Source organism: Lissotriton vulgaris, chromosome 11 (assembly GCF_964263255.1).
Source record: "Lissotriton vulgaris chromosome 11, aLisVul1.2, whole genome shotgun sequence".
Taxonomy (NCBI): domain Eukaryota; kingdom Metazoa; phylum Chordata; class Amphibia; order Caudata; family Salamandridae; genus Lissotriton; species Lissotriton vulgaris.
In genome coordinates this window covers 968,679,104-968,705,167 of record NC_141699.1, presented here as the reverse complement: position 1 = coordinate 968,705,167, position 26,064 = coordinate 968,679,104, and the positions used below count along the sequence as shown (strand labels likewise).

Here is a 26,064-nt window from a genome sequence, read left to right as displayed (position 1 = left end):
ATTTTTCAGTTCTTTGCTATCTACCTGCTCAGCTGTCCTGTCCTTTTTCACCTCTTTACTCTCTTTAACCTGGCACCCCCTGCTAGCGAATATCCTTAAGAGTTCTGACACAGACACACACCCCGACTTGCAAGGTACATTGTTTGCAGAGCACTGGGGGAGCACGGATGCACCGGACCGTGGGAGTAGGGAACCGGTACAAATAGGTCTGACTCGCTACAACAAGAATAATGTGACTGAAAGAACGAATACATCCACCAAGCTACACCCTAGTTGATGGCCGGCAACAACACACATTGGGCCAGATGTAGGAAGCCTAATTCCGGTCGGTAACAGCTGAAATTACCGAATTTCGTCCGTTACCGACCGGAATTAGGCTTTTCAGATGTAGGTGGCCAAATAGTAGGATTCGGTTATTTACCGAATCGGTAATTTAAGGAATTGTTAAATTACCGAATTCTTAACATACCGATTCGGTAAATTACCAAATCCGTAATGTAGAGAGCACTCAAGTGAGTGCTTTTTACATTTAAGGATTCATTATTTACCACCAACTATTAGTTGGTGATGAATAACAAAACCTTTGAAAATGTAAATCTGTGCATTTTCAACAGTGCCATGTGGCAGACATACATGCCCTTAGGGCATGTATGTGTGCCACATGTGCACACAAGCACTTTTCAGGGGTGCAACAGGGTGTTACCCTATTTTACCGAATCGGTATTTACCGATTCAGTAATTCAAATTCATTCCTATATACCGATTTGGTAAATACCAAATCATACTGATTTGGTAATACTTTCCGAATTTTTATCTACATTGCATTTACCGATTCTAAAATACCGAATCGGTAAAATTCGGTATTTTAGAATCGGTAAATTTTCATTACCTACATCTAGCCCTAAATCTCGCAACAGACCTTGACATTGTGTCTCTCAACGTGAAGGGCCTTAACCACCTCATTAAGTGCAGAAAGATCGTAGACTTCCTGGCTAAAACTAAAGGGGACATAATCTTACTACAAGAGAGCAAACTATCCTTTGAAGATGCCAAACTAGTGAGAGGTAATTGGATCTCACAGACGGCGTGCTCACCTGCCGACAAATAAAGGGAAGGGATGATGACACTGGTATCCAAAAGATCCAACTTAACAATAGAATCACTATCCAACGATAGCGGGGGAGGCAACTGGTAAAGCACCTGAGAAGGGGGAGGAGCTAATCCACGTGGCAAATGTATAGGAGCCCAACACCGCGACCCAGTATTCTGCACAGAGGTGGCTCAATCGCTAGAGAGCTTCCCCCAAAATGACCTCTTGGTGGTGGCAGGGGACTTTAATAACCCATTGGACCACATAACCGATAGACAATCCACTTGTCATTTTCACCCCACGAAATCACATGCAGCCCTCCAAAATACCTGCTTCAAATACAACCTAAAAGATGCATGGCGGCTCCAGCACCCAGACACAAGGGACTACACTTTCTTCTCTAACCCTCACAACTTTTACACCAGGATAGATTACTTACTAATACCTGGGTCCCATACACACCTAATCGATCATTCAGGCATAGCCCCAAGACTTGTATCAGACCACTCTTGTATCAGTCTAAAGCTGAGCGGTTGTCATAACGAAGCCGTCCCCCAGAGATGGCGGTTTAACAGCGATGTGCTGTTAGACCCCGCAGACAAAAAAAGGGTCGAGGAGACTATATCGGACTATCTTAAATGTAATGACATCCCAGGGACTAGCCCCAATAATCTATGGGATGCCCTGAAGGCGAAGGTCAGAGGCACAATAATTGATATTAAATCAAAAATAAACTAAAACACAAACTCAAGACTAGAGAAGCTCGAGCGGGAGATTAAAAGCCTTGAATTAGCCCATGCTAAGGCCGTAAAGGATAACAGACTATTAACTAAATTAACACAGGTGAAGTATGAATACAACAAAATACTGAGTGAGAGGGCGAGACGAGACTAGATCAATAAATACAAAGCCCTCAATCTATGCAAAGCCAATAAAAAGGGAAAATTACTTGCCTCCTAACTAAAACACAAACGTAGCCAATTCGCCGTCTCTTTTTTCACTGACTCAAATAGCAGAACCCACACAAAACACAAAGACATCCTTGCAACCTTCCAAGAGTTCTAACAGGAACTATACAAGAAACACAGAACCTCAATACAGAGGAATGCTCTAGATACCTCGATAAACTCAGGCTACAGCAGCTAAACACAGAGGAGATGCTCAGACTAGGCCAATAAATGAATATCATGAAATTGAAATGGTAGTCAAATATCTGAAAGACAATAAAGCCCCGGGCCAGATGGGTTCACTGCTGCCTTCTACAAGGCTTTCCTAAGCCAATTGAAACCAACTAAGAAACAGGTCTTTAACCATGCTGCAGCTAATGGGGGGGGGGGGGGGGGGGGTGTCACAATCCATGTTAGAGGCTAACATTAAAGTTATCCCCAAGGAAGGTAAAGACCACTTCTCAACAAAAAACTACAGACCCGTATCCCTTATAAACATGCGCTGCAAGATATATGCTAAAATACTGGCAGTCAGACTAAATTCCGCTCTCCCCAAGCTAATAAGTAACTCACAGGTGGGCTTCTGTCCAATGACAACACACAACTTCTCTGCCATATCATAGAGCAGGCATCTACCAAATTGGAACCAGCTGTGGCCATTACATTGGACGCAGAGAAGGCCTTCGACAAAGTCTCCTCGGAATTCCTGGAGCGCTGTATGCAGACCTTCAACCTAGGAGAAGGTTACACACAGATGGTGATGGCCCTGTACCGGGAACCATCAGCCGGTATAGTTGTTAATGGGTCACTCTCTGAACCATTCACCTTACAACAGGGCACCAGACAAGGATGCCCACTGTCCCCCTCGCTATTCCTAATAACACTAGAACCTCTCATCCAAGACATCAAACTAAACAAGAACATAAAGGGCATAAATATCAACGGCATTGACATAAAAGTAGCCACCTACGCTGATGATATTTCAATAGTAACAGAACAGCCGAAGACCTCAATTGTAGGCCTGATGCACACAATAGCAGAATACGCCGGGCTCTCTGGCTATAAATCAAATAATGACAAATCTGAATGCAAACCACTAAATATTCACTGCATGAGTGACAGTCTGGAGGGGTCAGGCTTATCCTGGCAAGCGGCATACATCAAATACCTGGGTATAAAATTTGGCAATGACCTAATCGACACACTACATCATAATGAGAAAATAATGCTAGAGAAGATTAAGAAACTCCTAGACTCATGGTCACCAAAGTTAATAACATGGTGGGCCAGAATAGAAACGATCAAAATGATGATCACGCCAATGATTAACTATCTGATCAACGTGCTCCCACTCCTCCTCACAGATGATTTCCACCGCAAAGTTGATATTATAATCTCAAATTTCCTTTGGTGTGGCAAGAAGGCAAGGATAAGCATTAAAAACATTAAGACTGGAGAAAAAATCTAGGAGGGGTAAACCTAGCAGACTTCAAAACTTTCCAGTTAGCGTTTCAAGCAAAACAAAGCTCTTACTGGATAGCGCCACCTAATGACTACACACCGGCATGGTTGCAGGTGGAGAAAGCCATCCTAAACAACCTAAGTCCTCTTGCTCTACTAACAGCAAACAGATACCCCTATACCTCAAAGCCGTTTGTTAAAAACACTCAAATCGCCCTTCTAAAGGTAGATAAAAAGCTAGACAACAGCATTATAGGGTCGAAAAACGAATCACTCTGGGCCAATAGCAAGATTCTATACAAGGGAAAAAGCTTAACCTTTGAATAATGGATTGAGAAAGGAATATGCTATCCCCTCCAATTAGAAAACGAAACCTACCCCCATCACCTGCGGCCCTCAAGGAAAAACACAAACTAAATGTTATCGAATTTTATAACTTCCTAAAAATCAGATTGGCTTTGTCCAAAACCAAACTTTTAATCTCGCAAACGTCAATCTTCCAGCTCATTTCTAAAATAAATAAATTAGGACACCTGGTCTCACACCTCTACAAACTCCTCCGCTCTAAATCCCCCAAGCTTAACGACAAGACAGTTGCCTACTGGAATAATCAAAGTAAAGCCACTTTCAATGACCGAGAGTGGGCCATAGTATGGACATCGGCTTCACGTAATAAGATATTCCCAGTACTCTCACAAACAAAGTTTTGGCTGCTTCACAAGGCTTTCTGGACCTCTGCACAATTACACTCATTAGGCCTCAGGAAGGAGGCAGTATGCTGGAACTGCAATAAAGAAAAAGGGTATCTAGCACACCTTATTCTGTATTGCCCAGCTCTTAAAACATTCTGAGGTAAAATCTTTAGGTTTTTAAATAAATTGTTTGACTGCACTCCAACAAAATAATTCTCCACTATCACCACAGGATTTATGACCACTGAGTTGAGGTCAGTAGATGACAGGGACCTACTGGACTTACTAATGACAGCAGCAATAAAAATGCTCCTCACAAACTGGAAAGACACTTCCAAGACATCGTACAAAGGATGGTTCAACTGGATCAAGCATCTTAGAGGAGCAGACAACATGACACTACAGAATTCACCCTGGAAACCAGCCTCCAGAAGGATGTGGAGGCCCTGGACACGTTCCTAGACTCTTTTGAGCCCCCAGGAAAACGTGGCAGGCCAGGGAGACACATCCTGGCCCCCCAAGTGAAGCTCCTCACTCTCAAAAATGTAATTATTATTATTATATTTAAGTTTATAGAGCGCACAGCTACCCCGAGGTTTCCCGGCACTAGGAACAGGATGAGAGCAGAGGACCAGCAAGTTAGAGACTCAGGATTGAGGAAGACAGCCTATAGATTAAACAGCCATGACTTAACGTCCTTGCGAAATTTGAGATAGCAAGGTTCTGTGCGTAGGTAAAGGGGAAGAGAATTCCAAAGGGAAGGAGCCAGGTAAGCAAAGGACTGTCCGCCCATTCTGGCTTTCTTTATCCTAGGTACCTGAAACCTGTGCTGATTGGCAGAGCGGAGGGCGCGAGAGGGACAATATTGTTGAACTAAGATAAAATGGGGCCTTGCCAGTTTTGATCCTGTGCATAAAGCACAGGGTCTTGAACTTTGTACGGCTCTCGATGCGGAGCCAGTGAATGTTCCGTAAGAAAATGGATATAGAGGATTTATTAGGGAGTTTGCAGAGTAACCTGACCGCTATGTTCTGCACTGTCTGTAGTTTACGAGTTACTTCTTTGCAGGCACCTAGGTAAAGAATATTACCATAGTCCAGTCTGGATGTTACTAGGGCCTGGACTACGGTTTTTTGAGTGTCGTGAGGAAGCATCCAGATGGTCTTCTTGAGCAGCTTGAGGATGGTTACACACGTGGAGGCAACTCTGACTGCATATTGTTTCATAGACATCTGGTCATCGAAGATAATGCCAAGATTTCGGGCAGTTTTGGAGGGGGCAGGAAGGGGGCCCATTTGAGGCGGCCAATGATGGGAACCCCACAAAGAAGTGTTGTTGCCGAACAGATGGAGTTCTGTCTTCCCCCCGTTAAGTTTTAATTTGTTCTCATGCATCCATTTAGCAATGTTGTTCAGTCCTGAACATAGGAAAGAAGGAGTAGAGTGAGGGTTGGCGGAAAGTGAGTAAATGATCTGGGTGTCATCAGCGTAAGAATAAATGGTGAGCCCAGCTTGTTCCACAATAGTGACCAAAGGTCTAACATACAAATTAAAAAGTAGGGGACTCAAGATGGAGCCCTGAGGGACACCATATTGAGACTTGTGTGTTTTGGAAGCAGAGGTAGTGGAAAAGACTTGGAAAGTTCGATCAGCAGGAAAGCTGGCAAGCCACTTTAGAGCGAGACCAGTGATGCCATTTGACTGAAGAGTGTTAAGAAGGATGAAATGGGAAACCGTATCGAATGTGGCACTTAGGTCAAGCAAAATAAGTGCCACGGTTTCCCCCTTGTCAACCTGGCATCGGATGGTCTCAGAGACACCTAAAAGTGTTGATTCTGTGGAAAAACCTGACCTAAAGCCAGACTGAGATTGATGGAGAATATTCCTAGATTCAACGTATTTGGTTAGTTGCATGTTGATATGTTTTTCAAGAATTTCTGAGAAGACCGGAAGGAGTGAGATGGGGCGGAAATTAGATGGATTTTTAGGGTCTGCATCCACCTTTTTCAGTAAAGGTACTATCATAGCATGTTTCCATGAATTGGGGACCTTCGCTTCCTTTAGGGAAGTATTAAGTAGTTCAAGAATGAGATTAAGGGTAGAGGGGTCCAGGACGCGTAGAGTTTGTGGGGGAATGGGATCCAAAGGGGAGCCTGATTTGATGTTCCCAATTATATCATGAAATAAGGTGATATTAAGAGGGTCCCAGGTTGTTAACTGCTGAGCGGGGCTACTAAGAGTTTGGTCCAGAGCCTCGTGTTCACTGAAAAAATCTAGTGTGGGCTGTTCCGAAGGTAGATGGGTAGAGGTTGGGTCTCTAAAGTCAGCGTAGATGCCATCGATTTTAGAGATAAAAAAGTCTGCCAGAGTATTGCATTGCGTGGCGTCTAAACAAGTAGCTTTCAGCTGGCAGGAAGCGCCCAAGAGTTCCTGTACGGCTTTAAAGAGAGCTTTGGGGCGATTTTGGGCATTTAAAATCGTCAGGTTGACGTGCTCTGCCCTAGCTGTGTTGCAGAGGGCGTGATATTTGTTTAAGGCAGATTTATACATTTGCCTAATGGCCCCATCCAATGTCAGACGTAATGTATAGGCAATGTAAATCTCAGGTGCCTGTACTCTATCTCTTCTTTCACTCCTTGCTTTCATGCGCCTTTCTATTTTCCTTCCCTTCTTGACTGTTAAGACAGGTAGGGAATGCATAGAATTATATAGACTAAAAGCGAGTGGACGAATCGATGCAAACCCTGTAACAGAATTGCTAATGTGTTTCTTGTATGAAAAATCTAATAAAACATGTTGAAATAAAAAAGAAAATATATTTAATTAAAAGAGGCGATATTATTGAACATCAGAAAGCATCTGACAGCGTTTATGAAAATTCAGCATTCATCACACTGCAACTCCTTTCAAGATATTATTAGCTTACCTATGAAGATGACCGTGTAGCTCATTGTTTTTGACAAACAGCAAGTACTTGATGATGTTTGCCTGAACCGCCATCTGAACTGCTCTCGCACCTCCCTAGAACAACACAGATGGACACCTAGTTAGTATAGAGTAAGATTCCTTCAATAATAGAGAGGCTGTTTCACAAAAGATAATTGTGCCCTTAAAAGCTCCTACTCTGACAACAGATGAGTAATATGGACATTTTTCACAAAAGGTAAAAGAAGCGCAAATTACATGAAGTGTTGATGTGAAAAGTTCATGCATATCTTAAAATTAAATTAGGAGAAGAATGAACATACAAAGGGTAGTTCTTTTTAGAAAATAATGAAACAATCCACATTATTCTCATTAGTTTCTTTGACCATGTGTGTATTCGTTCCTCAACTTGCAGGAAGGAGTCCCTGTGGCAAAAATGATGTTTTTGTGACTCAAATATGTGCATGCGCATTTAGGCCAGACATAATTTACTCAAGGATTGAAAAGGAATGAATTTGAATTAGTAAATGTAAGAAATTTAGTGAGAGGAGTAGGACTAACATTATGAATGAATCACTCCAAATAGGCTTTCAAGTCACTAGACCAAGTATGTGAACGTAATATATATTTTGAAAGTTGACATAGCTCAGTTCCAAAATACAGAGAACTAATTAGCAATGCACAAATTAAAATTTCAACTCACATTTGTCACTGCAAGTCACAAGATACACATTGCGTGAATTTGAAAGTCGTGATGGAAAGGTGATGGCAAAAGGCCATTCTATCACAGTGGCAGCCTGTACTATTAGCAGAGGCAGGGGCGGCTCTAGGGTCATGGTGGCCCTGGGCAGGGAGCGTAGGTAGGGGGCCCCGGAAGAGGGGGTCCGGGTGGGGCAGAGCAAGGAGGCCAGTAAAGAGGGGGGGGGGGGGGGGGGTCAGGGTGTTTAGAAGTGGAACTGAACCGGAGGCCGCCAAATCCCTGCCAGGGGCCGCCACACAAACATGTATCCATCCTCAGAAGGTAAATATATTAAGGATATATATTGGTGTGGTGGCCCCTGGGGTTTGGTGGCCCTGTGCAGGTGCACAGCTTGCACATGCCTAAGGCCGGCCCTGGCAGAGGTGGGGTGGTCGAGGCACAAAAGTACACGTAAACTCTCACTTTCACTCATGTATTCACACATGCACACACCAACACACACACATCATTTTACAACACTCACTTCCATATATTCATGCACGCATGTACCAAACATTTAAAATAAAGTCATACCTGCGCAGCTGTGCCTCGGAGATCCCACGAGGGGTGGGAAGGCTGCCTTTCCTCACTGGCTGACCTTGGGCAAGGCAGCAGGCCCAAGCCTTACTCATTGGCTGATGTTAGATCAGCCAATGAGGGAATGCTGCAGTTCCTCACTCGTCACAGAGTACGGTGGAGTCAGTGAGACTTCTGACTCCACCCCATTCTGTGGCAAGGTGTTAGTGATTGACACTCAGCCATGGGCACTGTAGGCCTTAGAAGTGAATTGCCAAAGTTCGAGGCAATCAGTGAAAGTCTCCCTCGTCATGAGCGGAGGGCCTCGAGGTGCTTTGTCAGGCTGAAGATGTCATTCCCACAGGAGCTGTGACTTCTTCAGCCTGGCAAAGTTCAGCTCAGGTAGCCTGGAGCGACATGTGCTGGACTGGAATTCCTCTCAACTCTCCTTCTTTTCTATGAGAGTGATCTTTGTCATAGGACAGAGTGCAATCAGATGGCAATCCTTCAAGCCCAGCCATCGAGTCGCTCGGAGTCTGTCTTTCTGATTGGGACATAGGAATGCATGGCATGTGCAGATTGCCAGGATCTGTTGAGAGCTCATTTGACTCTCCAAGCCCAGCCAGGGCTCCAGGAGGTTGTGTGAGCCTGATTCAGTGGCTCCTTCTATCACTCAGTATGCATGGATTACAAGAAAGGCAGGTATACTTCCCCCAGATTATTAGGGCCAAGATACGCTAACCCCTTTGTTGATTTATCTTTTTCCCCGGTTGCTGGGAACTCTTGGACTCGCCTTTACAGTTTCTGTGGGTGCTGAAATCTGTGGGTACCGTACTCAGGTCGATTGGGCACACATGGTCCATCTAGGGATGCACTGCTTGGTTTACCTCAGCTTTTGTTTCAAGTAAAGAGCTTCCACTCCACCCAGACTGTCCGATGTGAGGGTCTGCCTTGCTCAAATGCCACCAAGTAGAGGAAAGGTCAAGCTCCAGGCAGAGTGTACCCCCAGTGGTCTGACCAGAGTGGATGAGGTCAGGGATGCTAGTCCCGAATACTGCCTGGTGGTCCATGCCCCACATACCATGCCGTTGCCCTGCTCTGCCCAGCGCAATTCTGCATCAGGTCCTGTGTCTCGCTCAGACTGCCCCTCGGTTTACCTCTCCCATCCTGTCGTTGTAGAGTGGGTTGGGCTCTTCGGTCCCAATATGACTTCCCTGGCTCCCCCGACCAGTTCAGGTAAGCAGGAGCTTCTACCGCAGGCTCCTAAGGAGTGCAAAGGTTGGTCTGGAATGGCACTAAACTCTTCCTTCTGTCCATCAGGTGTGGTTACCTGGTAGACCCAGACAGTAGTATATGCTTGTCTCAAAGATTATGCCAAGCAAGTGTATGTACACATGGCCAATATAGTGAAACTGCTAATTACTCTCATATTCAAATATGGTTCTATTGATTGTTGAACCTGTTATTTGGATAATTGTGTTAATTATAGAGCTAATATGTGCCGACAAGCGCTGAGCTTCCTGAGTGCGTGCATTTATCAGACCAAGACCAATCCAGGCTTACCTGCCCGTTTTGGAGACACTAGATAACCGTGGGCCAATCGTATGTCCCTTTGATGGTGACAATACAATTAGATGTCCACTCTATCAACCTTTGATGGTACTTTCTGGGAATACCATGGTGACCACAGGTGACAGGAATCAGGGTTTCATTCCGGAGGTGGAGCCTGAGAAATGGCTACCACATCCAAGGAGGGAAGGTAGTGTGCAAATTACTCACCACCTACTTGGGAAGGTATTGACTAAAAATAGCAAGTCTGGCGATGGTGTGGAGGAACCTGGCTCTTCTCTTCTTGATGTCTTCCACCAGGGTAGGGGGGCCTGGGAACTTCAATATGGGTTAGTGTTCATACCTAAGCTGGGGACTCATGATGTACAGGGATTGAGCCCTGGCTCCCACTGGCTTCATGGGTGGTTGATGGCTGATGTGCAGGTGGAGTGACCCTCCCTAGTATCAAGGTACCTGCCGGCCCTGTCCCGTTTAGCTGGGCTTGGGTTTGAAGACTCATGCAGTTCTGTCCAGAAGGGACAACATGGAACTGCCTGCCTCTGCTGCCATGGGAGAAGATAGCGCAGTGGCAGGATGGAGCCCCTGGGACAAGCACTCCTTAAACAATTTAAGCTGACTTCCAGAGAGGAAGCCTGATGGGATGCCGGGATGTCTCACCACACCTATGGTTGATGGGTGGCACTGCAAACAGTGAAATATGCATTGACTCTTGGTGGTGGTTCACTCTGCTTGCATGGCAAAAAATAATGCAGCAAGTTGCAAGAATTGGTGTGATTTGCAGTGTACCTGCCCCAATCACTGGTGTCCATCAGCTAACGACTGTTGGGAAGGATGCGGTGCTGGCCCATGAGAGGCACCTTCCACCATGTGCTGTGCAGATGGTGGGCCTCCACTTTCTGCTCTGTGCCACCAGGTCAGACTCTTCAGAGGTCAGTAGAACGACCAGATGGTCTGAAGGGGCACCAGTGGATTTGCTGAGAGGTGTCTCTAGGAAGAAACCTCCTGAGTGCTGGCCTCAGCGTGCATGGCCATCTGGTGGCTGTTGGCTACCACATACCTGGATATTCTGGTTACCTGATCACTCTGGGCCATCTGGTCACTGGCTGGTCGACCAGATGACCAGAAGGCCAGCTGGCCCACGGGTTGACTGGAGGGCTGGCATGGTCGACTAACCCTGATTTGTATCTCTCCCAGGTCTGTAAGCCCTTTTGGGGCTTAATAGTTGAGGAAAATGGGCTTACAGGGCAGGCCATGTGGAGAGGGAGTTGGCTGTGTGCTTAACTCTGCTTATCCCCCTATGCCTAGGCTCCAGAAGGATGTAAGACACTTACCTGAGGCAGTCTGAGCGAATGGATTGGGCTGACAGTCCCAACCGAGGAAAGGGTGGCTGGAGATCAAGGAGGGCTCTTTTGCCCCTCTGCGGTGTGGAGTGGGCATGGGAACTCTGTGATGGCCGAACTACCAGGCAGAGCCATCCAGACTTACCTGGGTAGTGTGTTGTTGGAGGAGGAATGAGTCTGGTTTTCCTGCAGAATTAATCTAAGCGAATCTCTGACAGAATATCGAGAGACAGGATATCGACAGACAAAATATCGACGCTGGAATATCGAAGGCAAGTATATCGACACCCTATCTACAACATGGTAAGTACAAAAATATCGAAACTAAAATATTGATGTTAAAAATATCGTAATTAAATATATCGTTTTTCTTTGTTATTAAAAAAAGAAATATAAAGTAAATAATACTTTTATATAATTTAAACTTATGTAAAAATATTTTAGAATGTTTAAAATTAATAAAGAATACATATTTAATGTTAAAAATTTAATTAAAATTAAACATACAATATGTAATATATATTTAATTAATTATAATATTTATTATTTTTTTAATTAATTTAAAAATATTAACAAATACTATAAATTACAAAAACATCAACACTCATAAAATAATAACATGAATAATATTAAATATTTATATTTAATACATAAAAACAATGAAATATACTTTCAATATTTAAAAAATTAATTAAACACAACATTATGTAACATAATAAAAATATTATAAAATACATAAATAAATATAAATTATATTGGATAGCGTAAGGCTATAAATTACTATTCAAACTCCATAGGGTGCAACAGTAGGGAAAGTGTTGGATAGAAAATAGGTAAAAATTACTATTCCCACTCCAATGAGTGCAACATTAGGGAAAGCGTTGGATAGCGTAAGAGTAAAAATTACTATTCCAACTCCAAAGGGTGCAACAGTAGGGAAAGTGTTGGATATTGTAGGGGGTAAAATTACTATTCCCACTCCAGAGAGTGCAACAGTAGGGAAAGCGTTGGATAGCGTAAGGGTAAAAATTACTATTCCAACTCCAAAGGGTGCAACAGTAGGGAAAGAGTTGGATAGTGTAGGGAGTAAAATTACTATTCCCACTCCAGAGAGTGCAACAGTAGGGAAAGCGTTGGATAGCCGGTGGGTAAAAATTACTATTACCACTCCAGTGAGTGCAACAGTAAGGAAAGCGTTGGATAGCGTACGGGTAAAAATTACTATTCCCACTCCAGTGGGTGCAACAGTAGGAAAAGTGTTGGATAGTTTAGGGGTTAAAATTACTATTCCCACAACAGAGAGTGCAACGGTAGGGAAAGCGTTGGATAGCCGGTGGGTAAAAATTACTATTACCACTCCAGTGAGTGCAACAGTAGGGAAAGCGTTGGATAGCGTACGGGTAAAAATTACTATTCCCACTCCAGTGGGTGCAATAGTAGGGAAAGCGTTGGATAGCGGATAGGTAAAAATAACTATTCCCACTCCAATGAGTGCAACAGTAGGGAATGGGTTGGATAGTGTAGGGGGTAAAATTACTATTCCCACTCCAGAGAGTGCAACAGTAGGGAAAGCTTTGGATAGCGTAGGGGGAAAATTACTATTCCAACTCCAAAGGGTGCAACAGTAGGGAAAGCTTTGGATAGCATAGGGGGAAAATTACTATTCAAACTCCAAAGGGTGCAACAGTAGGGAAAGCATTTAATAACATAGATTTTTATTTTAACATTCTTCTAAATAATTTATAATTAATTTTTTTTAATAAATCAACATCAATAAAAAACAATTAATAATTAATAAAACCAATTACATTTGAATAATTAATTGACAATATATTAACAACAAACACAAATAAATAATAATTATTAAATATTACTCACCAAATAATAAATATTAAATAATACATTATTTATCATAACAATAAAATATTATTTAAATTTAAATCAATATTAAATATTAAAAAAACATTATACTAATTAATATATTTTTTTAAATCTTTAACAATTAATTAATGTTTCTAGTTATTAAAACATATTTACAAAATACAAATATTAATTGACAATTTAAAAAATAATTATCTATTAAAATAATTAAGGACCAATTAATAATTATGTAATACAAAAATTATCCATAACTAAAAATGTATAAATAATAAAATATTTACAATAACATTTCTTTCCACCCAATACCCCTATAAACCCACAACACTCTCAGGTACTATAAAATAACATTTAATTAAAATTAACATTAATTACCAATTATATAATTAATTTATCAATTACAATAATTAATTGCCAATTAATAATTAATTACAAAATAAATTATACATAAATAAATATTTTATTAATTACAATTAAATTACTACCCACCCTATTCCCCTATAAACCCACAACCCGCTCCGGTACTAAAACATAACATTTAATTAAAATTAACATTAATTACCAATTATATAATTAATTTATCAATTACAATAATTAATTGCCAATTAATAATTAATTACAAAATAAATTATACATAAAAAAATCTTTTATTAATTACAATTAAATTACTTCCCACCCTATTCCCCTATAAACCCACAACACGCTCCAGTACTAAAACATATAATTTACTTATAAATACATTTATTTATATATAAAATTAATACACATATAATATAATTTATTTTAAATACTTAGCTAAAACATATAACACATACATAATAAAACACAAAAAAATAATACAAATATCGATATTAGTGTCATTGAAATTAGTTACATCGATATATATGCTATCGATATTCCTAACTTCGATATTACTTACATCGATATAAAAAATTTCGATATTACTTACCTTAGGGTCGATATTCTGTCCAACGATATTCTTGACATCGATATTCTGCACCTTCGAAATTTAAAACACGATATTTTGGTAGGTTGAAATTTAAAACTCGATATTTTGACTGTGTACCAATCTGAGCCACTGGTGATCATTCAGGCTGCATTCCAGGTCGTATTTTTGCATCCACTTTACCACTTAGTACAGATACCTACCATATATATATATATCTCTTTGCACTTATTGGTCATATTGCAACAAACAACAAGGTGATGGAAGGAATGCTTCAGTTAATCTTAGCCACTAGCAATCTCTATGACAGGTTTGGTCAGATGTTGGTCCCTTGCTCACTGTGCCATAGTACTCAAACTGAACTCTACCGATAAGACCCAAATATGCAGAAATCAGTCTGGGTAGCTTGTGTTTCCGCTCATATGGGACCTTGCCTGGCAATACGGGCTCGACTGGTACTCTTGGACCAGAACCACAGCTGGTTTTCGTAAAGGTCTTTCCTGCCTGTGGAAGCATGGGGGCAAAACAACTATGGACTAGATTGAGGCCCAGACTGGTTATCAATAGTGGAAATTAACTTAAACAATCCACTCATCATTTTTAATTTGGTAGATAAAATTAAGGCACAGCATTGGCTCTTCTGTACCAGCCACTAAATTCTCTTCTTCTTGGCTGAAAACCACCTTTCCTGACCTTAAGAACGGCCTTTCTTCACTCAATCCTTCCTTAGGTGACAAAAATACACCGTTCACAGTTTCTGCTTCTTTTTACAGGTTCTAGCAGCATTCTTATTTTAAGGAAGGCAACCTAATGTATTAGGTAAATACCTAAACAAGCAGTGATTGGCAACCAAGGAGTGATGGGAAGTAAACTCTAAACCTATGGCATTAGAATTTCCACACTACCCCACCTAAATTTTTCAGCAATGCTCTTGCTGTGATGAACATCAAATTATTCTCTCATGGAGTTCGTCGTTCATGAGAAAAAACTGAAATATTTCTTCAATTTTCACCTGTTGAACACATGTTCCAGGATTACAGACACTAGAGAAAAACACTAAAAGACTAGACCACTTACCAAACAATTTGCAAACTAATTTTATTCTTAACGAGTTTAACCAAATGTTTACCTTCTCTGCTTCCAGTGCAAAGGATAAATCTGAATAAGGTTCGCAGAATTTAAAATAAGATTTCTTCCATTCGTAGGTAAAAATATGTAATGCATTCCCAAAGAGTGTTTTTCTCAGCTCCTAATAAAAGAAACATGAATTGTATGTTAAATCACACCCCTTACTCAGGGCACTATTAATCAAAATATTTATACATAGCTCATCAGATCACAAGATCATGAATAAGCATTTTATAGTGAAAGTGAGTAAATGAATGAGTGAATGACAACACATGTATAGCACAGTTATCACACTTAAGGCACTTCCCTGGATCCACACTGAGGGACAGTCCAGTTTTGGACAAGTGTGGCTCAAGCTGCATATAGAAGGAGGTCACAGACTGGCACTGCCATAGGTGGGTAAAGTGCAGGACCCCATTGCTGTTCCTTCGAACCAGTCTTGAGACAAAGCCTGTCTGATGTCTGTATGCTTCTATTTGCAGATTTCTCCATGAGACATATTGTGCCAAACTATTTTGAAAGTAGTCTTCATAAAACCGACAGAGAAAGTTAACTTAGACAAACAATCTTAAATTGCACTCTGCTTTTTACTGGTATCCAACAAAAAGATTTCCTAGCCAAGGGCATGTGATCATGCTGCTTCAAGCCACACACCAGGGTCGAAATTGTACATCTAGCACACGGTCTCAGGTTGCACCACAGTGCACGCTTCACAGTACATTTACATTTACATTTTATGTGCTGGGCGCAAGTCGGTACCTCGCAATTACAGTAAATGCCCTGTTCACAGGGCAAGCACGAAGTTGCACCTGCACTGTCAACAGAGCATCAGTGACAGGTGGACCGGATGATGGAAGCTTCCGATCTGCAATCTCACATTTATGGTTTAAATCTCTTTATTGATTTTAGTTCATGAAAAACAAAAGCCACCCCCTACATCCACTGGCCGGTGGGGAACAGTGAAGAATATTCAACTCAGGTAGAGAAGGAAAAGATAGAAAGCAGGAAAAGGGGCAGGCTTGCATGGAGTGTCGGTAGGCTGTCACAGTGATATGTGCAGCCGCGGCCGGCAGTGGGAGTACTTGCAGGGCGGTGACGTGGGGAGGTGGAGGGGCACAGTGGGGGGTAGTAATGTATGGATTACGGAGCTTCCCAGGTAAGTAAACATTCAAATAAATAAAACGAATTTCGTTGAGTGCACTGCATCCCCAAATGCCATGCATTGCGCGCAACGAAATTCGTTTTATTTATTTAAATGTTTAATGGGGTGGCAGAGTGGGCTAAAGAACGGTGATGGATTAAACCCAGATCTTTTGACTGGGTGTGAGTGTTTGATTGATTCAAATGCTCCGTCCATCACCACCCCCTTTTGTACCGCTTTTGGCCGCCATAAGTGTGGCAGGGTATGCTCAGACGTGAGTCCCTTGCTCACTTTGCCACTGGATTCAAGCAAGCCGGGCTGAAGACGGCTGGAATGCCAGAATCCGGTCCTCGGAAGCTTGTTTCCGGTCCAGGGAAGACATGGCTTGGCAGTTCGGGCTGGACTGTTCCCATGAGGTGCAGGGTCAGACTGATTTGCATATAGCCATGTCTGAACTGGGGTGGCAGAGTGGGCTAAAGAACGGTGATGGATTAAACCCAGATCTTTTGACTGGGTGTGAGTGTTTGATTGATTCAGATGCTCCGTCCATCACCACCCCCTTTTGTACCGCTTTAAATGTTTACTTACCTGTAAAACTCCGTAATCCATATATTACTACCCCCCACCCTGCCCCTCCCCCTTCCCACGTCACTGCCCTGCCGGTACTCCCAATGCCGGCCGTGGCTGGATATGTTTCGGAACCACATTAGGGTGTTCAGTTATGCGTGGGTTTAGTCTTCCATGGAGTGAGAAGCTTTGGTGAGATGCAGGACTCAGAGGTATCTAGGGCATGTAAGCTCTGTGAATTCCGTAGATAAGCATTATATTGTGGTGCCCCAGGTCTTGTCAAATTTGGATTGTGTGCGTGAGAGGCTTGCCGTGATTTTTTCCATACCCAGTGTCCCCCACACCAAATGAAGCCAATCTATTTGGGCCGGGGCTGTCTTCTGTCCCCCATCTGGACAACAACACCTGCCTGGCTGCGCCCAGGGTCAGAGTGATCGCTCTACCTCAGCAAGATTTGAGAGGATATGTGAGGGCATTGGGGAGTCCTAGCTATGTGTAGCTGGGGAACCTGGGTATGTCAGTGTTGTGAATATTTTCTATGTCCCGCAGGACCGAGTCCCAAGAACGTTTGTATTTTCGGGCAGTGCCAGAGGAAATGTGTAAGGGTGCCGAGCACTCCGCATCAGCACCAGCAGAGACCATTCCTTCCCGGTTTCCACTGCGCAACCTTAGCGGGGGTATAGTACCAATAATGCGCTATCTTTTAGAACATTTCCTTACCCACAGTACTGCATGAGGAGGCCCTGGCTCTGTGGATGATATTGTGCCACTCTTTAGGGGAAAATTTGTGTTCAAGTTCCTGACTCCCGCTTGCGCTATGCGAGGGATTTAATGCTCTGCCTAGGTGCTTTCAAAAAGGTATATATGTCCAATAACAAACGTTTGTCAGAGGTCTGAGTTATGTACCATCGCTCGAACTTCGTGAGGAGCCGGCTAGCGTGGGGGTACACTTGGGCTTGGGTCACCCAATGGCGCAGGGCTAGAAATTGCCAATATGCATCCTCAGGGACTCCAAAGCCTGTAATATGGTGTAGAAAGTCCATTACTCCCTTTTCATCAAAGAGGTCTCCAATTCTTTTGCAGTTGGCCTCTTTCTATTTAAGGTAGCTGTTCCCCATATTTGCCGGAGGGAAGTCTGGGTTGCCTATGAAGGAGTCAGTGGTGACAAAGAAGTCGATAGGCCGCAGGGCTCCTGTAACCTATCCCACCCTCCGAAGGTGGCTCTTAGAACCGGAAAGACATAAACCCCAACCAGACGGTGTCGCTTAGGGAGCCAAGGCACCTTCCGGAAATCTAGTGGTCGATAAAGCACCAGTGTTTTTCGATAAACAACCTTTACAACAAAACTTTTACAACGCACTACCATTACAACGCGACCATTACAACGCAAACTATTACAACGCATTGCGCTGGGGGGCGCTCTAGGATAGGCAATAAGTTGAATTTACTATCCAACACCTTCCCTAGTGTCCACGGGGACTGGAGTTGGAATAGTAAATTAAACTTTTGACTATCCAGCACCCCAAAGCGCTATGCGTTGTAAAGGTTTGCGATGTAAAAACCGCGTTGTAAAGGCATGCGTGGTAAAAGTATGCGTTGTAACGTCATCCGTGTTTTTCTGACTCCTCTTTATATCACTCAACCATATATCTCAATTGTTCCATCTAGAATATCTCCATCCTCCTGCATCAAATATGTCTGGTGCCACGACATACGCACTCTCTTCCCACCCCATATAAAACCTCAGATTAGATGCTGCAATTGAGCTACTATTCGAGGCGGGGCCCGAAGCAGGAGTGTCTACATCACATAAAGAATGTGCGGCAGCAGTGTCATTTATTGGCTGCTAATCTTCTCAGCCATGACATTGTGTGCCTCTGCCAGTTCAAGAGTTCCCCCGGGGTCCCAGCCAGAAGTGTTGTATAGTTCACCTGTATTGTCTTATCCAACGTGGGGAATATCTTCAGCCCAAGATATGGGAGTTCCTCTGGGGAATTGCGTCACTATCTGCTGTAGTTCAGCCTTAGGAAGGGTCAAGGTAAGGGCTAAACGTCTTTTGAATGTTGACCCTAAGCCCGATGCCTGGCTGAAAGTCTCAATTTCTCCCAATAAGGGAGGCAGGGAGGTTAATGGCCGCATGAGGAAAAGCACCACATTGTCCGCGCAGAGCGAAACTTTATTCTCTCTGTCGCCCATCCTGATCCCGGAAATATCGGTGTCCAGGCGGATTTTTTCAGCAAACGACTTCATGTATAAAGTGGAGAGTAGGGGCGGCAGAGGGCACCCATGCCCGATCCCACTCCCGAACCGAAAAGGCTGCGACGCAACCCCATTCACCCTAATACGTGCCTTCGGGTTCTTATATATGCAATCTACCCATCTCAAAAATCTGTTTCTGGTTCTAAAATGATAGAGTACTTGTTTCAGGTATGGCCAGTGGACTCGGTCGAACGCCTTTTCAGCATCAACTGAGAGGAGCTCCACGGGCTGTTGGGTGCGTTGGATCTTATCTAAGAAATGTCACAACAGTCGCATCCCATCGATACAGTTTCACTCTAGAATGAACCCTGATTAATTCGGGTCCACAAGTCTCTGCACATAGGGAGCCAGTCGGGCTGCGAGTATGCTTGTAAAAGTTTGTAGATCCACGTTTAATAATGAAATAGGATGGTAAGATGCACAGTCCTTGGGAGTCACGACCACCTCCACCATCGCCATTGATGGGGTCATAGTGCCAGTGTCAATGAGTTCAAAAGGCGGGCTAGTACCAGAGCCAAGTCAGGAGCAAAGGTTTTGTAGAAGTCAGTCGAGAAGCTGTCTTCCCCAGGAGCCTTCCCGGAGTAGAGCCCCGGGATGGCACATAGGTCTTGTCCTGCCTGACATCCGTATCCAGCTTGGTTGCATCAAGGTCCAGGAGTGCGGTGACCGGGGCATTGCGCACATAGTCCTCGGCCAATGTGGGGTCCAGATGGTCAGCGAAATACAAGGCGGTATAAAAGGACTCAAAGGTAGCGGCAATGCCGCAGTCTGATCGGAGTGTTGCGCCTTGGTGGTTTCTAATCCCTGTAATGCGATGCATATGTGTCTGATGCACAAAGCATGTTAGCCAGGAGTTTCCTGGTTTTGTACCCCCATGTAATACCGCTTGCTTGGTGCACAAGAGAGAATACTCCGCCCGGTCACAGTCCAGGGCTTACAGCTGCTGTCGTGCCGCAAAAGTTGTCGTCTAACTTGGACTGCACCATTACGGTGATGAACTCCCTACAGTTCTTTGATCTGCGATTCCAAGTGCTCCCGTTTATCCCTTCTGTCCTTATTCAAGCCTGCGGTGATTGCCAGAAAGCGCCCCCTTATGACTGCCTTCAATGCATCCCACAACAGGGAAATCAGGGTGGAACCATCGACATTGGTCTCTAAATATGTCTGTATCGCAGTCCGTATATCTTTGATATTAGGTTCATATGTGAGCAGTTTGTGGTTTATCTCCACGTTCTCTGTCGTGGAGGCCTCTGGTCAGGTGCAGTTCGAGGGAGAGAGGCGAGTGATCTGAAAGAGCCACCGTCCCTATCGTGACCTCTCGTGTGTCTCTCGTGACCTTGTAGATGTCAGAAACAAGTCTTTGCATGCATAGGTTTGCTGGGCCTCCGAAAAGATGGGTAATCCCTAGTGGTAGGGAAGTGGTGTCTCCATGCATTTGTTAGTCCTACCTCCCTCAGTCTCTGTGTCATGGAGTCTGATAGTGGCCCAGAATGGCCCAATCGCTGTGCCAATCTGTCTAGCTATGAATCTGGTACTATATTCAAAGTCCCCCCCACAGTATTAAGTCCTCATCAGGGGATTCAAGGATAGCGTTCAGGGTGTCTCTGAGGAATGCTTCCTGATGCTCATTTGGGCTGTAAATAGATGCAATTGTCTACAAATGATTCCCCATTGCTATTCGCAGCGCCAACATCCTTCCTGGTGTCTCTGCGTGTATACCTAGCACCAAACCCTGGTGCTAGGTATACACATAGTAAAACGGCTGCTTGTGCCCTCTTTCCCGCAGTGGATGAGAAATATTGCCTGTCGATCCATCTAGAGTGCAGGCTTTTCCAATCAGCTCTTAATAGATGAGTCTCTTGCAGGAGGCAAATGTCCCACTTGGTGTCTCTCAGCAAGGTAAGGAGTGTGTCTCATTTAACAGGTGAGTTAAGGCCCCTGACATTGCAGCTCAGTAGTGTAACTTTAAATATCATAATAAAATTAGAATTAGGGAACTGTCCAAGTCAGAGTGTTTTCAGGGGGCACACAAGCTCCCCCCATCTCACATCCACCTACGAGGGCAGTAATAAGCCCCATCCCAGCATTGCAAGTACACTACAAGTCCCATATCACCCGCCTCCCAGAAGGAGGCAGTGCGCCCACCAGACACCCTCATTCCAGGAGGAGACCCAATCCCTGAGACATCCCCGACGCCAGCACCACTGAGTACTGAGTCATACAGACCCCTTGGCCCCCTTCCGTCCATGTGCCAGTAGTTATCTCAACCCCTCTGTGGCTTGTCCCCTCCTGGAGGAGCCTGTGTCTCCCATGTACCTGATCGGTGGCCTATCCAAGTCAACAACAAAAATATCCCCCAGATCCAAAGAGGTAGTGGGTAAAGGGAGAGGGTAGATAGAAAAGGCAAGAAAGAGAACAAATATAACAACCAACTTGCCCTCCGCTGGGTGTTAAGCACACCTTGGTGTATGGGTCCTAATGACCGACTATTGGTCAGCATCTTGCGGGGTGGGGATACTCACCTGCAGGCCGACTTCGATTTCCACCGGATTGCCTCGAGCGGTTTTCAAGGTCTTCCAGTCAGAGGTGAAGTTCCTCCTTGTGGTCCCTGAGGTCTAGCAGTTCTCGAATCTGTTCAGTAAATTCTTCATTGCGTTGGTTACCTGCATGCTCCAGCGAGTCTACCTGATCGCCAATTTCTTGGATGTCAGTCTTTATTTGTTTGTTGTCAGAGGCAACATCCTGCCTGAGGGCCGCAAAGTACTCACTAAGAGTACTGAAGAGTTGCACTAGGAAGACCTGTGTGATCCGTTCCTTTGTCTGATCGCTCGCTAGGTCCATTTCTTTCTCTGAAGGTGGAGACGGTGTCTGTTCTGAACCATGGCCCTCTGTTCTCTTAGAACCGGTTTCTGCAGAAGGTCTTTGATTGTGGGGTCCTTTCTCGCCCAGTGGGTGGACATCTCAGTAGAGCCACTGGGGTTTAGTTTTCTTTAATTTATAGTTTATGCACGTTTTGGTGAGCACGTGTTAGTTCTTGAATTTAAAATGCATGCCAAATGGACACAGTTGAAATGAATTATGTTTTGGAATAGGGAACCAGCATTTAAACTGGTAGAAAGAAATAGCGTAAATGTGATCGAAACTTGCTATTATTGTTGTCCAAACATAATGATTGGCGAGAATCAAGAGGGAGAGAGAGGACCAGAAAGCTAGTCCAGATCCCCGGTTTATATGTATCGGTATCAATAGGAGACTAGCTCTAGAATGGATTAATCTGACACGGTTATGGTAGATTAATATTAGTTATGTAGCGACTCAGTATTTTGCCGGGTGGCAATGGCACCTCTTGGGTGTCTTTTGAAAGCCCTCACCCACCAACCTAGTTGGTGGCATGCTTCATCATTGGGCCCACCCAGTGACACCTAGCGTGTCCCGGGTGTGCTTCGACGCCTGATTACAGCGGAGCAGGTATGTCACTGTGTGTGCGGTGTGAGGTGCTAAGGTAAGTGAAATTAAAACGGCTTGGCAGATGGTCCCTGGGGTGAGGATACTTTATTAAAAGGGCCTCTGCCAGCGGTTAAAAATAAGGCTGTGGGACGTTAGAGGCGGGTTACGACCTCCTACGTCCTTGAGTAGTCAACATGTTTCAGCCAGTGCCTTATATTAATCTGGCTTTCATCAGGACAATAAATATGTGTGGGTTAAAATTAGGGGTTGTGTAGTGTAGTCTATGTGTCTACACGCCCTAAAGTGTATCTAGCTGTGAGAGGGGGGATTCCCTTCTCAAGATCACCTGTACATTTAACATTGAAGACAAGTACAGGACAGACATGGGAGAAACAGAGTCACTAGAAAGTATGGGTCTTGAAATGTGACAGCCGACATAAATTGCGAAAGGTGCAGACTATGAGCGGCTCAAGTGTAATGATATTGGTGGTATCATTAATGTGGTATCGCACTAGAACTTCGTAGGTGAAGTGGTTAAAACAGCGGTAAAAAAATTTACAGTGAAAGGTGAAGAGTTGTGGCGCAAGGAACATTTCTTACGCTTTCAATGCTTGTTGATAGCTCCAAGGTTATTGAAGTGGCAGGGTGAAGCCCTAGTTGGGGGAGAGAAAGGTAGGACCATTGGGATTAGGGAACCTGTAGGAGAAAAGTGGGGAGCGCTTACCCTTGGTGGTGATACTCAGCATACTCACAGGATTTCTGGCCAGCACCAGCGTGGGACCTGTTGTGCCTCCTTCGCAGAACCGGTAGAGAATGACTGCTGTGACCGGCTTTTATGCTGTCATAGATTGAGTGATTGACCCCACCTGTTGGGAGAGTAATGGTAGAAAGACTCGCGGGAGGGTCTGAATAGCACTCAGCTGTGTTAGGCATGGAGCGCGTTAGGGTCTGAATAGCACTCAGCTGCGTTAGGCATGGAGCGCGTTAGGGTCTGAATAGCACTCAGCTGCGTTAGGCATGGAGCGCGTTAGGTGTGGAGCGCTAGAGTAAGCGTCTGCAGCTGCCGGGTGCCGGGTGTGGCTGAGTATTGCGCATGCGCGGCCGAAAAGCGGCCCGCGCATGCGTGGAGAGCAAGCGCGGCCGGAATTCGGCCCGCGCATGTGTCAGGAGTAGTGTTCTGGTGCGCGAATGGGAGATTATCCCTGTTCGCGCTAAGGATGAAAATTATCCTTCGTGGTGTGGCTGGGGTGGAAATTGACAGTGCACCAGTGTTACATAAACACGGGGGGACTTCTCCATGATCTACTGTTGGGGGGAGTATCTATTGGAACTGGGTGTTTTGGCAATAATGCACATAGGTGGCACATGGGTGGCACAGTTAATACTTGCTCATTGCCCCAACTACTCTCAGGTGCCAGGATGGCGCAGAGGTATTAGATGGGGCCTACCTGGGGCAGGTAGAGGTCAGGGGGCGTACTGTCCTGGTTAGTGGATATTATGGCAGGTCCATTAGGATAAATGGCCTGGAGGTTTCACTGGCATCATAGGGTCAAGGAGTTCCAGGGAATTGCGTCATTGAGCCCATCAGTAGCTGTGGATAGACGATATATCCATCTTTGTTCTTTGTTCAGAAGTTTTTTGTCATTGTTGACGGGACTGACTTGTATTTGTTCAATGACTGTCCATGTAAAGTCGTTGGGGGTGTGCCCATGCGTGATGAAATGATTTGTTAGTTTACTGATGTTTTTCTTGCATCGCATGGTACTGCGATGTTCTGTGATCCTGGTTCTCACTTTGCGAGTGGTCATGCCCACATATCTGAGTCCACATCTGCAGGTTATTAAATAAATCACATTCTGTGAATTGCAGTTTGTGTGGCTCATTTGGGACCACACTTTATTTGGTTCCAGGTTCAGGGTTTTCGTGTGGGATGTTAAATGACAGACACTACAGTCATTACATGGGTAGTGTCCGGTTACTTTCGGCATTCCCCATGCATTAAGGATGGTATTGTCAGGTTTGGGTGGAGGTTTGGGCCTGGTGTTGACCAGTTGGTCTCTGAGATTATGGCACCTCTTGTAGGCGAACCTCGGGGGTTCCCATTTCCTTTGTCCAGAATTTATGATTCTCCAGTGTTTTTTTATTATTTTAGCCACGTCATTAGAGGCAGTGTTGAAAGTAGTCACACATGTGGTGGGTTGTGTGTCGCTTTCTTTGGTAACGTCTTCGAGCAGTGCGTCACGGTTCTGGTTTCTTGCCCTTTTCTGGGTTTTCCTGATGATAGTCTTTGGGTAACCTCGATTCTCTAGTTTTTGGGCTAGGTCCGCTGATTGAGTTTTGAAGTCTTTTACATCCGAGCAGTTTCTTCTGATGCGGAGAAACTGCCCAAAAGGTAAGTTCTCTTTTAGTGGTCGGGGATGGAAACTGTTGAAATGCAGCAGTGAGTTTCTAGCCGTGGGTTTATAGTATGTGGTGGTTGTTAAGGTTCCGCCTTTGGCTGTTATTTGTAGGTCCAGGAAGGCGAGTTGTTGGTTACTGGCCGTGCAGGTGAACTTGAGATAGGGGTCCCTGAGATTGAGCCATTGTAGGAAGTTGTCCAGTTCAGGTTGTAGCCCGTTCCAGATGACCAATATATCATCGATATATCGGTACCATTTTTGTATGTGGATTTTGAACGGGTTGGCTTCCGTATTGATATGTGTTCTCTCAAAGTGGTGGACGTAGAGTCCAGCTACACTCGGTGCGAAAACACTGCCCATTGAGGTTCCGTTGGTTTGTAAATAAAAGGTGCCCTCATATTCAAAGTAGTTTTCTTTGAGGGCAAAGGCCGCGCAGTTCATAACAAAACTTCTGGGTGTATGATAAGGCCAGGGTGAATCTTCCAAGATGTCATGTAGGACCTGCAGGGTGGCGTCTTGTGGGAGGCTGGTGTATAAGCTTTCCACATCCAGTCCTACCAATAGTTGAGTTTCGGGGTCAAAGGGAAAGTTGTCGATGACCTGCAGAAGGTGTTTCGTGTCTCTGATGTACGTGGGGGTTTTTTGTACCAGAGGGTTTAGGTAGAAGTCACAGTATCTTGAAAGTGGCTCCAGAATCGAGTTGATGCCTGATACTATTGGCCTGCCCGGTGGCGGGATGACCCCTTTATGTACCTTGGGTACTGTGTAGAAGTATGGGGTTCTGGTATTGTCCGGGCAGAGGTATTCGGCCTCCTGTTTGGAGATATGTTCGTCTTCCGCTGCCTTTTTCACGAGGTTGTGTACTGAGTTGCGTAGTTGTTCTGAGGGATCCTGCTCCAGTCTGCGGTAGTTCCGGCCGTCGCTGAGTAATCTACGGCATTCCGCATCGTAGTCAGTCTTGTCCAACAGCACGATGCCTCCCCCTTTGTCTGCTGGTTTGATTACCAAAGTGGGGTTGTTT

At 44.4% G+C, this 26,064-nt stretch overlaps 1 protein-coding gene across 4 annotated transcripts in view; it reads right to left on the bottom strand.

Annotated features, from left to right (window-relative positions):
- MINDY4B (MINDY family member 4B) overlaps positions 1 to 26,064 on the bottom strand; it is a 386,720-nt gene that overhangs the window by 97,776 nt on the left and 262,880 nt on the right. For all 4 annotated transcript variants that reach the window (XM_086944142.1, XM_086944141.1, XM_086944144.1 and 1 more), the window contains 2 exons: positions 15,232 to 15,351; positions 7,116 to 7,210 (listed from right to left, as the gene is read on the bottom strand). In XM_086944142.1, coding sequence (XP_086800268.1) covers positions 7,116 to 7,210; positions 15,232 to 15,351 — 215 coding nt within the window. The remainder of the gene's footprint in view (positions 1 to 7,115; positions 7,211 to 15,231; positions 15,352 to 26,064) is intronic.